General features: G+C 32.3%; 1 protein-coding gene across 1 annotated transcript; it reads right to left on the bottom strand.

Annotated features, from left to right (window-relative positions):
- Positions 1-4,764: 4,764 nt before the first annotated feature.
- Positions 4,765-12,588, bottom strand: LOC108219576 (uncharacterized). Its single transcript, XM_017393083.2, has 10 exons — positions 12,331-12,588; positions 12,118-12,240; positions 11,219-11,339; positions 9,462-9,590; positions 8,360-8,469; positions 8,071-8,254; positions 6,540-6,737; positions 6,006-6,236; positions 5,723-5,918; positions 4,765-5,357 (listed from the first exon to the last, which is right to left on the bottom strand). The coding sequence occupies exons 1-10, from the start codon at positions 12,351-12,353 to the stop codon at positions 5,266-5,268; spliced, it is 1,407 nt and encodes a 468-aa protein (XP_017248572.1). The 5' UTR covers positions 12,354-12,588; the 3' UTR covers positions 4,765-5,265.
- Between the last annotated feature and the right edge of the window lie 2,107 nt (positions 12,589-14,695).

The following is a 14,695-nucleotide window of genomic DNA, read 5'->3' as shown; positions in this document are numbered from 1 at the left end:
AATATATATATATATATATATATATATATATATATATATATATATATATATATATATATATCTCAGGATTTTAGTACATTTAATCCGAATTTAGTACACGTAGATTTAAAATTAAAAAAAATCAGAAAATTCAAATCTTTTCCAAACATAGCCGGTCGTGTAATACCTTTGAAAGATTCAGTAATCTAATCAATCGAATTTTAACGTAATTTTGTAATCTTGGTTTTTTTGACAACAATAACTTTTAAGATTAGAGTTAGAAAGGGTTATGTAATGGTTCGTGTTTATATTGAAATAGAACACGTTAAAGTTAAAAAGGAGTTATATGAAGGTTCTTATTAAAAAAGATATTCAAAATTATATATTTATAATTTTATTTATAACATCGTTATAATTTTTTTAATGAAATATTACATGACAATGAATTGTTATGAGCGTTTTTAGTATTTGAAACTGTTTAACAATATAATACTAATAGACTCCACATTTGTAGACTTGTAGTACCAAAAGGAGAGTACCAAACCAAAAAATATAACTAAAACCTTGGACTACAAATTATACCCATGTTGGCTTATTATAGTATAGTATAGATAGTATAGATTACTTTTATAGCAAGTTAAGGATGAGTTCTGTTATTTCAATACAATTTTTTATTAATTCAATTAATTAATTACAAATTTATATTAGTTTAGTTAACTGAGTAAAAGTTTTTGAGCTAAATAACCCAATTGCAGATTTGGGTTAGTCGAATAATATTTTAACCTACTACCTCCGTTCCTAAATATTTTTCATGTTCTTGTTTGTCTTCGTCACGTTTGCTAACACATATTATTTATTATTAATATTTTTAATTTCATATTAATATTAAATATAAAAATTTTATCATATTAAAATACTAGTAAATACGAAACCAACAAGATGAGTCATGATTATAGTCTTATATCATAGATTAATCATAAATTAGTAATTTATCTCATGCGGACATATCAAACTTTTCCAGTTAACTTCTCATTGTGAGCAATAAACGCTTCGCCAAATCCGGTAATCATTCTTCACGGCACCACAAAATTACTATGAAAAGGATTGCACTTGCATTGAACAAGACGAAACTACCAAAATCAAACAATTTTACATTTCAAACCAAACATTATATGTGCATCTTCTACATTCTTCTTCTAACGCCAAATAAAAACAAAAAACCGATATGAACAACTAGGCACCCGCACTCTAGCAAACGCAAAGCACAAGTATTACGAAATCACGAGTTGCGAGAATTAAAAGAGTAACTCGGCATGGGACTGGCCCTAGGCAACTCGTTCACTCTGTTCCCGTCGTGATCATAGTATATAACGCCGGAGAAATCCAACGGCTCGCACTTATCGCCCATCAAGATGGTCCTCTGCCACACGCCGCCGTCGTAGTCCTCGCCGGCGCCTCTTTTCTTCCGCCGCAGCTGGATGGACTTGGTTTTAATACTCGACATCAGCTTCTTCGAAGTTCTTGAAGCGTGTTTGGTTAACAACGACCACAGCGAGGTTACTGAACCTCGTACCGCGACGGCCAGACGATGCTCTGGCGTTTTGCGAAACATTTCGTTGGAAAATAATTTGATCCGGAGAAATAGAGATGGGATTGAGGTATTTATGAGACGGGAGTGACCGGTGATAGCCGGTGACCGTTTTATTGGTGAGAATTTTAGTACTAGTTGGATATATCCTCTGGTCTAGGTGATAGTGGTTGACTATGAAATCCTCAATGTGTGTTGATTGAGGTATTAATTGAATAGTTTAATGAAACTTTTCTTGGTAATTTTACGATTTTTTTATATTTGAATATTAGCGGGATATAAAGAAAGTTTCAGCACAAGTAACCGGGGAAGATATTCTAGTGAGATAGGAGTATCTTATTATGTGACAAGGACACATTGGCAGAACAGAATATATCCACGATTATCTTAACGATTAATTTATATATTTATTTCAAGTGGAATCTGTTTAATACACATAATGACCTTTTGTTTCTGAAAACAATTGAACTTAATCATTTACATGTAATTTAATGTGCAATGGTATACTAATTCAATTAAGAATAATGATAGAGTACTCAAATTCTTTTCTAAAACTTATCTATAAGATGAGTTCTCAGTTTATTATCGAGTCAATTCTTTACAGGGTTTTTTTTATTTATAACCACGTTTTCAATATTATTTTTAAAAATACCACCTTATCCAATTTTATTTCAAAAATACTACCTTCTCTAAAATATTTTCAAAAATACTGTGGTTGCATATGCAACCATATATGCAACTACAAATCCTGATTTCAAGTTTCAGAATTCAAATGTCATTTTCGACCTCATCTTTAGAATCGATATACATAACTATATATGAGGAAAGTTCTATAGAGACCACTTTTTTTGGAGACCGTGGAGACCACTTATGTTCTGTAAGTAAAATATTGCATAAGAACATTGCAAAACTCATAATTTTACAAATCAAAATACTGTAGAATACATTATTTTATGAAGTATGTTATACATGTATCACTAATTCAATAAAATTATTGAAGAACATCTATGTTTAATAAGTAAAATATGTATGTTCTGCAAATTGAACAAATGTTCTGCAAACTAAAACATATTCTGCAGGATAAAACATTTTCTAATATTCTACATGCAAAACATACATGATATTCAAGATTTTAAATGATATAATGATCTTTGTATAACATGGTTTGCAAAATTATGAGTTTTGCAATGTTTTTATGCAATATTTTATTTGCAGAACATAAATGGTCTCCACGATTTCCAAAAAAAGTAGTCTCCATAGAACTTAACTATATATATATATCGATTCCAAATATGAGGTCGAAAATGATATTTGAAAACTAGAACTTGAAATCAGGATTTCAGCTGCATATATGGTTGCATATGAGGTTGTATTCAGTTGATTCTATTGGAATCTAATGGCCCCGCTAGGGGCACTCATACATCAGTTGCAACTTACAGTTTTCCGTTGCATATGAGGTTGCGTGCAACCTCATATGCAACTAAATGCAACTGAAAACTGTAAGTTCCAACTGAAGTATGGGTGCCCCTGGCGGGGTCGTTAGATTGCAATGGAATCAACTGAATGCAACCTCATATGCAACTAAATGCAACCTCATATGCAACTAAATGCAACTGAAAACTGTAAGTTGCAACGGATGTATGGTGTGCCCCTGGCGGGGCCATTAGATTGCAATAGAATCAACTGAATGCAACCAGATGCAACTAAATACAACCACCGTATTTTTGGAAAATATTTTCAAAAAGGTAGTATTTTTGAAAATATTTTAGAGAAGGTATTACTTTTGAAAATAAGATTGGAGAATGTAGTATTTTTAAAAATAAGATTGAAAAAACAGTATACAAGATAATTCTCCTTCTTTATAAGGATTGCTTTGTTCAGGGATTTTTGATAACAGGTCTATTTTATTTATTTCAAATCTGTTGTTTTTTTTTCCTAGAAATTCATACCTTAACCTACAAAGTCATGAGATTTTTATATCATGAGTATGAAATATGAGTTTAAGGAATCAACTTTTCTTATTTTCATTTCCAGTTATATTGTTACATGCAAACTATCAATATAAAATGAAACTAATGATTCAAAAATATATAAAAGTATTGAATTAAAAATATTTTAAGTTAATTATAATTAATAACTATATTTATTCCACCAATCAACAAAAAATCAGAAACTATAAATTAATCCCTGCCAATTTAACCCAATTCTTGGCTTTAACTCCATGCCAATTTAACCAAATTCTTGACTTTAACCCGATACCTCCCCACGTATTATAATGAAACTCGCATGCACATTAAACACCACAAATCAAAACATATCACTTATATTCTGGTACTTATTTTGTAACCTATTTTAGTACTAGTTAATTTTTTCCCTTAAAACAACCTCTTCTGCCCAACAAACTAATAGAATAATAACAATAAAAAGTAATCTGCACAATTGTGTTATTTCAAAATCTGAATACCATACATCGTTTCTTCCTCTAGTAAACTGAAGACCATCTAGAAAGTAAATTGATTTGAATATCTGCAAATAATAATAACATTTATTTATATACATATAATAAACACAAACACAAACATAAAAGTAAAAGGATGAGTCAAAGAAATAGAAAGCGCAAATCATAAGTTCTGTCCCGTTCCACCAAAGGAAAAAAACGAAGAACGGGAGATTACGCGTAATTCCACTTGACATTTGAGGTCAGAATATGTATGAATTGACCCCGAGTCAAGTCGGCCAAAGGAAGATATTCTAGCAACTTCGTATAGTCAAATGATTGATAGGATGTGCAGCCCGTTACGAACACTCACAAAATTGGTGATTTATGATATAGAGGATAATATAGAAAATCTCCACTGCAATACTCCATTTTCATGCGATTCCACAGTATGATGCACATGTCATCCAAACAAATGCGGTTTACCTAATTCAAATTATATTTTAGGTCACCTTGCAATTTCTGAAGAGTTGAAAAACGGGACAAAAGTAGCTTACTGGTAAAATGAGGAAGTTACCTATATGTACATTCCACACATACATGCATGGATGGTCTTCAAGATGAAATCAATAAAAATGTCAACGGACAATTCATTCTAGTTCTGGCTTCTCAACCAAATATTACTTCTATGACACACATATTTCATACATATTACTTTTAATCAGGTAAATATTAGGCCACTCTTTGCTTTGGATGAGACTGAGAGAACAAAAATCTCAAGCATATAAAACAAATGGCATAAAATTTAACAGTTGTGTTGCAATCCCTAAACTTTTAAGCTAGCCAAACCAAAAAGGTGCTCTAAAGGAGCATGGGAGCCTGGTAGGGGGCAGTTCCAAATTACTGATACATGGATGCCATGTCTACTTAGGAGGGATTCAGAACCAAACCGTATTGCTATTCAATTCAAGCTGGCTCCTCACCCAAGTCCCAGTGTCCCAAAATCCCCGGTTACACCTCACCACAGTTTAATCACAGTTGGCATTAGCTATAATGAACCATAAGTATGTCTATCTAACGCAAGACAAGGTGACTTTGAGTCTTGAGTTTACTGTGCGATAAACTTTACACATAGGTAAAGCAAGAGTCACTTAAGATAACAAAGAAATCTGCTATAGGATTCAACCAAAGAATTTGATGTGCTCCCCTGACGCCAAAGACCATAAAAATTTGGAAGATTATCATCCATTGGCTACTGCTTTTAACCCTCCTCCCAGTCAATGTCATCTTCATCATCCCCTGAGGCATCAGCTTCAACATTCAAGTCCACCTTAAAAGTGCTGCTTGTATTTCCTGTGCAAGGAAATTGGAAAACACAGTCAATGGCCTTAAAAAGGGTTATTTATAAACTATTTTGGCCACAGTACAAAATGATCCCCAGCTTAGAAAACAAGTTCATACACATTTATTAATATCACTCTGTTGCACAACTGCACAAGTGTGTTAGTTCTCGATTATTCAACAATTCTAATGTATTTCCAGTCTTCTGCATATTTTCTATTGAATTACATTTTCAGGTATAAAGGAGGGGGAAAGAAGCCTTGCCACTACGCTATGAACACATCTTCACTATACCAACTCTTTTCTTTGCTATATGTGTTTCTGTTTTTCTCTCTTTTTATTTTTTATTTTTTTATGGTAAGATTTTTAGTATCTACCTGTTGTTCGAGCTTCTTCCCATTCAACATTTTCATCTCTCTCATCATTGTCGTAATCTTCACGCTTAGCTTTCATGCCAACTTGACGAGATGAACCCTCAGTAGTGTTGAAAGACTCCTGTTCTACCTTGATAGATTCTTCTTGTTCTTGCTGCCTTTGAAGTAAAGCAGCATAATATGCTTTAAAATATTCATCCTATAAGATTACCATTAAGAACCATGAGATGATATTTAACAGAAAGAAAAAAGCCTGAAAAGGTCGCATCAAGTTATTTAAACTAGCCTGTAAATTCTTGTCATCTTTCTGATCTACTGACTTCTTGTCTTCGGATAGGTCAGCAGCAGTTGAAGTACCCTCTATATTTGACTCTTGCTTGACCTCACCTCGCTGCTCATTGGTAAGAACCATCCCTTGCCTGATCATCCATGGAGGCAAAACTTTCATTGGTGTACTTGTATTTTCGGATTTGATATTTGATCCTTTATCTTCAACACCGGAGAAAGCAACTTCCACCTGCGATAGTAGGCCATATATTGTGATTACCGAGACAGGTTGTGCCATAATGTTACAGTTAAGAATGAATGTCTATTTCTTTTGCTTTCCTGAAACCTTCGTGCAACAATTCATAAAATATAAAAGGCAAAAACTAAGAAATAGAAAATTCATCATATGGCAGCGTACAGAGCAACCTAAATGCTGCATTTCAATTCCACACACTTATTCATTAGAAGCTTTAATAAATGATACATGTGCAAGGAGAATGAATATTCTAACTCCCCTATTACAAAAGCCTAATAAAGTGCATTTTCAGTATACCTTTGTCTCTCCAAGGAATGGCATAGGAGTTCCGTTATAAGCTTGTGAAGATTTAGATGGATCATTGCTATTAGCATCACCGTTAGCCGAACGTGCAGCAGCATTTGCTCGCACTTCCCAAGCTTGGAGAGTTCCAAATTCTGGAACAGTCAAGTCTTTGACTCTGTTAAGTTGATCCATCAACGGCTTAAGCTTCTCCTGCAACAATACAATGCAACTATTGAGGCGAGCTACAGTGAATAAGCCATGCAAGCCATAGTAGATATCGATAAAGTTCTAAAGATGCCTTTTATCAAAGTTTTTATCTCAGTCAGGTACAAAGGTTCACTACAAAGTGCTCCAGATGCTGCTTTTATGGCCTTAAATAATTTTAAAGTTTTCAATATTTAATTAAGTTTGACGAATTGAAAAACTCAACACCTCACTTAAAGCCCATTTGGCTAAGCTTAAAATTGTGAGTTATGACTTAACGTGACTTAATGTGATAATCTGTGAGTTTATAATGTCTGTTTAGTAATTTTGACTTATTAATGACTTGTAAATTATTAAAAATGTAATAATAAAATTAAAAGTGATTTATGAGTAATTCACGACTTATGGGTAACTTTTATCATAACAAAGTCTTTAAAAAATTTAATCATTGAAAAAAGTACCTTAAATTAACTTTTGGCTTTAAGTCAGTTTCTCTTATTTCTAACTTTAAGCCGACTTCTGGCTTGTTACACAAACAGACATTTTTCAGCTTAAAGTCGAAAATGACCTAAAGCTCAGTCCTCCAAAGCCTTAGTAGAATAAAGCATGTGTTTTATTCTACTAAGTCCTCCAAAGCCTTAGTAGAATAAAGCATGTGTTTCACAATCCTCCAAAGCCTTTTCTTTAGCTGCATGTGTTTTAAAGCCACAGATATGTCCTAGTATAGTGGCATATATATATTTATAAAAGTTCAAGACACATGAATCAAATTTAGTTTTGATATGCAAAGCAAAGGTGAGGTGTTATTCTATATATATAAAATATAATTACTGATACTTATGCACGGAGTCTGTACGAAAAGTTACTAAAAAATCTTACTAAATAACCTATTAAGAGCATCTCCAACGGTGTTGGCTATAATGGTTGGCTAAATTGGACCTGTAAGATATTATCTAAAAGTTTCTCAACCTGTAAGACATTTTGCTTCGATGGTATTGGCTATATTGGTTGGCTATAATTTAAAAATAGTATGTTATTAATATTTTGAATTGTTATAAATAGAATATATCACTTTAATATGGTAATAATGATGTGTAATCTTCCTACAGATTTTCTTACAGACCTGTAGCGGATCGACAAATATAGTCATCCATAGGAGGTTGGCTATAATTATAGATAACAGGTGGGGATGGTTGAAGCGTGAATTTTTGAACCCATTAGCTATAACTTTTATTTTTGGTATGACAACTATTTGCTCTAATACATACTATTTGCATATTGCCACAGCATGCAAACAAACATAATATTGACCCACTGTAACATAAATGTTTAATCACACCTCAAACATTTGAAGCATATCTCTCAATTTTTCACGCCGCCTCCTTCTTGCATTGTCATCACCATCTCCCATTTCTTCCGCTGCTAACTTGTCACCCTCTGCTACTAATTCTCCATTGCAATTCTCACAGTGAAAATATTCATCCTCCGGAGAAACCAGTCGTAGTGCATCTAAAGCAGTATATCTGACCAAATATACAGACATACAACAATAAGATCAAAGAACTGGTTTTTTCTTTTCATCAAAGACCTGTTTTTCTGCATGATTAACTACAGAAGAAATCTCGCACCTTCTTTTGCAGTTTGGACATATATACTCCTGAATTGTGTTCCTATCATCCAGTTCATCTTTTATCTTCTTCTTCATCCGATGCATACGGTACCTAACGACATCGTAAATCTGCAATAGAAAGCTTGCATCATGTAATGTTATTCTAAGCCAACTCAGCAACTAACGAAGTTGGCAAAGCAATAGAGCGCTAGTTAAAATATGACAATATGGAGTCTGGGAAATCGCATGCTAATTCACTAATAGTGAAATATATAGATTAACACAAGAATTATCTCAACACAAATTAATCCCACAGAAACGACATAATATCCAAAACAATCAGCCAGTAAACTTTTATCTTCAGTGTTTATATCTGCTGTAATATTAACAAATAAACTAGGTGTCTAGCCTGCCAAGCAGTATAAGAACTTAAGAAGTTCCCAGTCTTGGTAAGGTTCTGTTTTCTTTGATGTTTATGGTTATCAAGTAAAGATAATTTAAATTTTTTACCTTAACCATTGGTTTTGGATTATATTTCAGGCCCCACATGCTAAAGTTAAATTTTCTAATATTTTCCCAGTTCAAGAATGTCTCCGGAAATTTACAATTAAAAAAATTGGATAATTTAAATGATGCTCATAGATGCACTTTCTTTATGAATCCAACATATATTGGTTATCAGTTAGATTTAGGCCCTGACATCGCTCCGCACCAGCTAAACTGAATCTTGTACACCAGGTTGCTAAAACAAGTTGTGTAACTGCTTAAAATCAATCTCAAAATAAAATGATAAAACAAAACTTCACTGGAAACCGGAAAGAGTCTGGATTGTATGTGGTAAGTAATGTTCAGGCTTTTTGGTTTTGTTTTGTTTATTATTAAATAGTCATAAAGGACTAATACAATTACTGAGAAGGTGTAAAATAAAGAGTGTGCTTAGTTATGCATATAATACAAATACAAGCGATTAACCTTTTTATAAATTACCACCAATTCACATGCTCATTTTTAGTGTAGTATATATATTTCTGAAGAACAAGGGGCCAAAATAACCATAACGTAAACGGGAAAATCTAAATGATGAACAAAAAATGAAACTCTAATTGAAGTCGAACAAGAACCTGTGCATAATCCAGACAACAGTATGAGTGAGTGTGCAATTTTACTTTTTCCTCTCCTTCTCTTCCTGTTTGATGCCCGTCTGCAGTTGCAGCAACAGCAGCACTATATATTTTTGCACCTTTTGCGGTCTGTAAAAAAAATGAAATCCAAAGTGGCTAATATATCATGCATTGCTGCAAATTATAGAACATATATATAAATATATATTGGTCTAACAGAAGTGTAGCAATGTATAACTGGTGCTATCAATCAATGTAGGCATGTTACAGTTCTTCATTTGTGTGATAATGTTTCTTAAAGCTTAATTACTACACTTCATTTAAATAATTCCTTAATAATTTCATATTGGCGAGTTATTCCACTTCCATTTATACCGTTTTCCTTGGAGATAGAAAATTTGAAAATGGAGGTGGTGATGCAATTAATAGATCTCCCCACAAAAAATGCAAATCGATATGCTAATTTATATAACCTTAAACATGAGAATTTTTGAGTTTAATGTGTTTAGCAGAAAATGAACATCATGTAAATAATAGAAGTAAAAAGGGCTCCCTTCCCTACAAACAAGTCACCAAGTGACCTGATTCTCATAACGGAATAGATTGGTAGACGGCAAAGATTAGGTTCAACTCAACTCCCATACCCACACTTGCAACCCACAGTTTAACACAGTTTATGAATTTAATTTAAATTCAATTGCATGAATAAAATCAACTCTTTTCATTCATTGCATGAAGCAAAATATCTCAACACTCCAAAATATACCATTGCAGTATTCAGCTACATGCAGGCACAGAAGGTGCACTTCACAACAACAAAATAGTTTATTTTGATAAATGATATTTCGTTCCTTCCTCTTCACTCTCTCTTTTTACTTTTCCTGCCTTAGGTACTATTTGGCATTGCTGTTGCAGACTGCAATGCCAAACAGAGTTTTTTGCTAAAAAGCAGGTGAAAAACTGTTTGGTTCTAAACAGCAGCTTTTAGCTCAAAAGCTGATTTTAGGAAAAGCAGGTCCTCCCATGCTTTTACAAAAAGCTGCTTTTCAGTTTTTGCTGCAATTAGTCATATATTTCACTATGAAACCTCATCAATTTTTATTTTTTTTATATTATAACTTAAAATATGCAAATATATAAAAAATTCACCAAACAGCTACTGAGTTTTACAACAAAACTATTTTTACAAGCACTTTTTCTGACAACACAATAATTTTTAACAGCACTACCAAACAGAAGCTTACTAATTGAGTAACGGTAATTGCTAACATTCATTTGTTTGCAACCTATATACATGGCTAATATGTACTTGTACTGATGTGGTAGATGCAACGTATTGAGTAATGATCTATTATAATTATTGGTTACAGGATCAGAAAGGGCTAAAGGACGCCATAAAGAAGGGATTAGCAAAGAGAACTTAACATTTTAGAAGAAAATTAACAAGGATATGAATCCACCAAATTGCTTGTCCTGTAGGTAATTGTTTCAGCAAAATTTTTTCCGAATTTCCAATTGACAGTCCACTACAAATAAAACCTTCAAACTTTTTTAAGAAAAAGAATATGTTACTTACTATCAAGACAACACCCATGTCCTAAAATTTTTAAATAAATTCTTAAAACAGTGTCAAAAACAAATTTCTTACAGAAGGATTACCATTTTATAGAGCACCAATAAGAGTGAAATTTATATTAGAAAAGATAGTGTTACATAAAAAAAACAAAGAGCAAGACAAAACATGCCACATAACTGACCTCTTTTCTATGATCTCGTGTCACAAGTTTTTCTTCTTCAAAAAACCTTAATGTGCGGCGAAGTTGTTTTGTATGCAGCTTCAAGTCCTTTGCCAAATTTTCTTCTCTTACCCATTGACGCCTTAAATAATAGAGCAACACAAATAACATTCAAACTAAAGCAAATCCAATATCATATTTGATGACATGATTATTATATGTAGTTTTGTTTCATAAACCAGACAAAATTCATATTATCAACCAAACCAATTTACTGCTGCAGCTAGTCTAGGGAGCAGTCTATAATTTTTTGCCCAAGCGTAGTTAGGTGAAGTGGTGAACACCATTTCTTTACATTGTTATCATATATGCATTAATGCTACAGCTGGGGGCATAGCACTTCAACAATATGAGTAACGGCATTCACTATATATAACATGCTTGATAGTAGCTGAACACACAAAATAATACAATCTTCACATATTATATAGTTACATCATACATGTGTTTTGCTTTTAGTGCAACACGTGTCAAAAATGCTTGACCATTGTTCTAAAGTAAACCCAACTTCTTAAAAATACAAGATTGAGCATTTCAACTCAAAAATGTGCCAAGAACTAAGAAGGTTAAAGCTTACACCATAACATTCTTAACATCTACTTCTCTAAACATAATCAAATTACTTACAAATTCCACTCAAACTTATCTCCAAATAATAATGCAAAATATATACAAACGAACTTCTTGAATCCTTGCTACACATCAACAATAACAAGAACTTGCCTTTAACTGAAATACAATACTTATTTATAATTAGGAAACGAGTTCAAATAAAATTATTTCATTCGTGTACAAAATTACAGACTCATTACTCCACAAACTTCTAAACAGACATAAGTAGAAGGCAAGTATCGGAATACCTAGTGAGAGCATCGAGAACAACGACAGCGATTCCTCGATTATCAGCCCTCCCAGATTTAGACTGATTATCTCCTTTAGTTGTGAAATCATCATAAAAAGCCCTAGCTGTCAGCTTCACCAATCTACACATACAATTAAACTAAAATCTAAGTTATAAAGAAACACACACTCATATAAGTAATTTGAGGAAGAAATGAACATATATGTATTACCGATTAAATGGTTCGATACTCATCGAGTTCCAATTATGAGGCACCAATCCCAAGGAGAATCAGATACGAGATTGAGAATAGATAGGTCTTAATTAGATTAGAGGTGGATCATATGGGTTTTGTAATGAAAGAGATGGTCGGAAAGGATAATTAAAACGACGTCGTCAAACAACTGGGGGAAGAAGGTACCAGCTACTGAGAGCTTTTTTCTGTGTAGGTAATATTTATTTATTCACATGGTCAATTTCATGATTGGGCCAGTTTTTTTTTTATCATCAAACCAGGCCTGATATATTTTCAATCAGCCCGATCGCAGTTTACCGATCATTATCAATCAACGTATACAGGATAGGAATTGAAATCAAACAGCTTCAATCTTTTTTGTTTATATTTTCTTGAATTTTTATATTTTAAATATTAAAATTAAAAATTTTACTTTTTATTTCGAATATAATTGGAAAGAAGTTTGCAATGAATTCAAAACAGCATATTTTTTTTTCAATATACTTGTACAAAGAAGAAGAGAGGAGTATTGAGGTTACACTTTTTAAATAATTATTTTTCTATTTTTTTAAATATTCAAATATCAAAAATAAAAATACTCCTTCTGTTTTGTATTAATAGTGGTTTTTAGGAAGATATAAATGTCTTAAATTAAAAGACGTTCTCACTGATCTATGCAATATTTAATCTTTTTTTCTTCCACTGCCCTCATTCTCTCTCCTCAATTGTTAATTACTCAAATGTGTTTATATGTAGATACATAAATTCTCTAAGGTCAAAAGTGTAAAATAAAGCTCCTATTAAATGCATATTCAACTCTCCTTGATATGTGAAAAAAGTCATCAAACGATCTTTAAATAAAAACAGAGGGAGTAGAAGTATTTATTCATATAGTTTGTATAAATATCAATAAATACTTATAAAAAATTGAGAATACTAACTTTTTGTTTAATGACTTCCACTCCTTTCTCAAACACTTTAATAACTTATAGTTATAACTTGTTTCTAATTTCTACCTACTCCCTCCGTCTCAAAATAAGTGTCGTTTTGATTTTCGGCACATAATTTAAGGTGCACGAAAAACATACTTCCACACATTATTTTTTAATTTTTTTTTTCTGAATAAAAATATAGATGTTAAACTTTTATTCTGAAAAAACAAATTTAAAAAATAATATGTAGAAGTATGATTTTTTTACACCTCAAATTATGTGAAAGAAGTTAAAATGACATTTATTTTGGGATAGAGAGAGTATTTTTTTTTTTAAGACACTTATTTGACTAGCAAGGACCAGTCTTCTACGAACACTTTTCTTAGTTTGTATCCATGTTTTTCGGGAACACCAAAACAGGTTTCTTCGCCTCTTGTTTGTTTGAGTTTGTTTTGACCCTTTTCTCTCCATATAAACTAAGGGGACAGAATGTTGTTGAGATATATTACAAATTTTACAATGATAAGTGCCAGATTGATACATGCATAAAATCGAAAATCGAAAAATAGATAATAATGTGCCAGACTTAAAATCGGGCTCAAGAGACGATGAGCTTACATGTAAAATTCGGGTTTTGATGATTTAAACTGAAAAATATCTGTTTATGTAATAAGTTAGTAGTCGGCTTAAAATTAAAATTAGGCCATAAATTGATTTTAAAAGTAAAAAGTTAGTTTTAGTTTGAGATACTTTTTTCAGTGATTTTGTTTTTGATAAAAATAACTTATAAGTTATAAGTTGTCGACAAATGACTTACTTTTATTTTTTTATTGTATTTTAATAACTCATATATTATCAATAAGTTAAAATATGCAAATAAATATTTTAAATTATGAATTAATTATTAAATCGCGTTAAATGACAAGTCACTGTTTTAAACTGAGCCAAGCCAACGTATAGTTGGTCGCCTGCTATGCTTCACGCATGTACCATGTAGGTATGTATGTATTTATGTTTTGCAATATTATTACATAAATATTTAGTATTTATGCATAAAATATTTATGTTTTGCAGGAGGTCCCCTTTATCTTAGGGAGTTGTCTGAACTCTGAAGGGCTAGAGCTCGTGCATTATTGGTGTTTGGACCTCATTATATATTCACTAGCTCGCACGCACGCACATCCTCTCTCTCGATAAAAACTTGGCTTTTATCAACTACCTACATTCATGAGCAACCGAGCAAGTGTTGGTGAAGAAGCAAGAATCATATACTGTCTGCATAGTTTACTACGGCATTAGCTCTCTCATTGCTATTTATGTTTCCGCTAACGATCGAGGCGTCTGCGGAGAACGAAGGTGGTGGTAATCACTGCAGTAATAGAAAGGTTAGCCGCTGTTACAACTATTTGTCTCTCTTTTTATGTTTTGAT

This window comes from Daucus carota, chromosome 4 (genome assembly GCF_001625215.2).
Source record: "Daucus carota subsp. sativus chromosome 4, DH1 v3.0, whole genome shotgun sequence".
In the NCBI taxonomy this organism is placed as follows: domain Eukaryota; kingdom Viridiplantae; phylum Streptophyta; class Magnoliopsida; order Apiales; family Apiaceae; genus Daucus; species Daucus carota.
This window is presented reverse-complemented; position numbering and strand designations above follow the sequence as displayed.

What these genes read in the sequence shown, in the direction of transcription:
- LOC108219576 (XM_017393083.2), bottom strand. Translation starts at nt 12,353, where the DNA reads ATGAGTATCGAACCATTTAATCG. An exon ending in CACGAGATCATAGAAAAGAG is followed by an intron (nt 9,591 to 11,218) that starts GTCAGTTATGTG and finishes TTTTTTTTACAG; the next exon opens with ACCGCAAAAGGTGCAAAAAT. An exon ending in ATATGCTTCAAATGTTTGAG is followed by an intron (nt 6,738 to 8,070) that starts GTGTGATTAAAC and finishes GTATTGTTGCAG; the next exon opens with GAGAAGCTTAAGCCGTTGAT.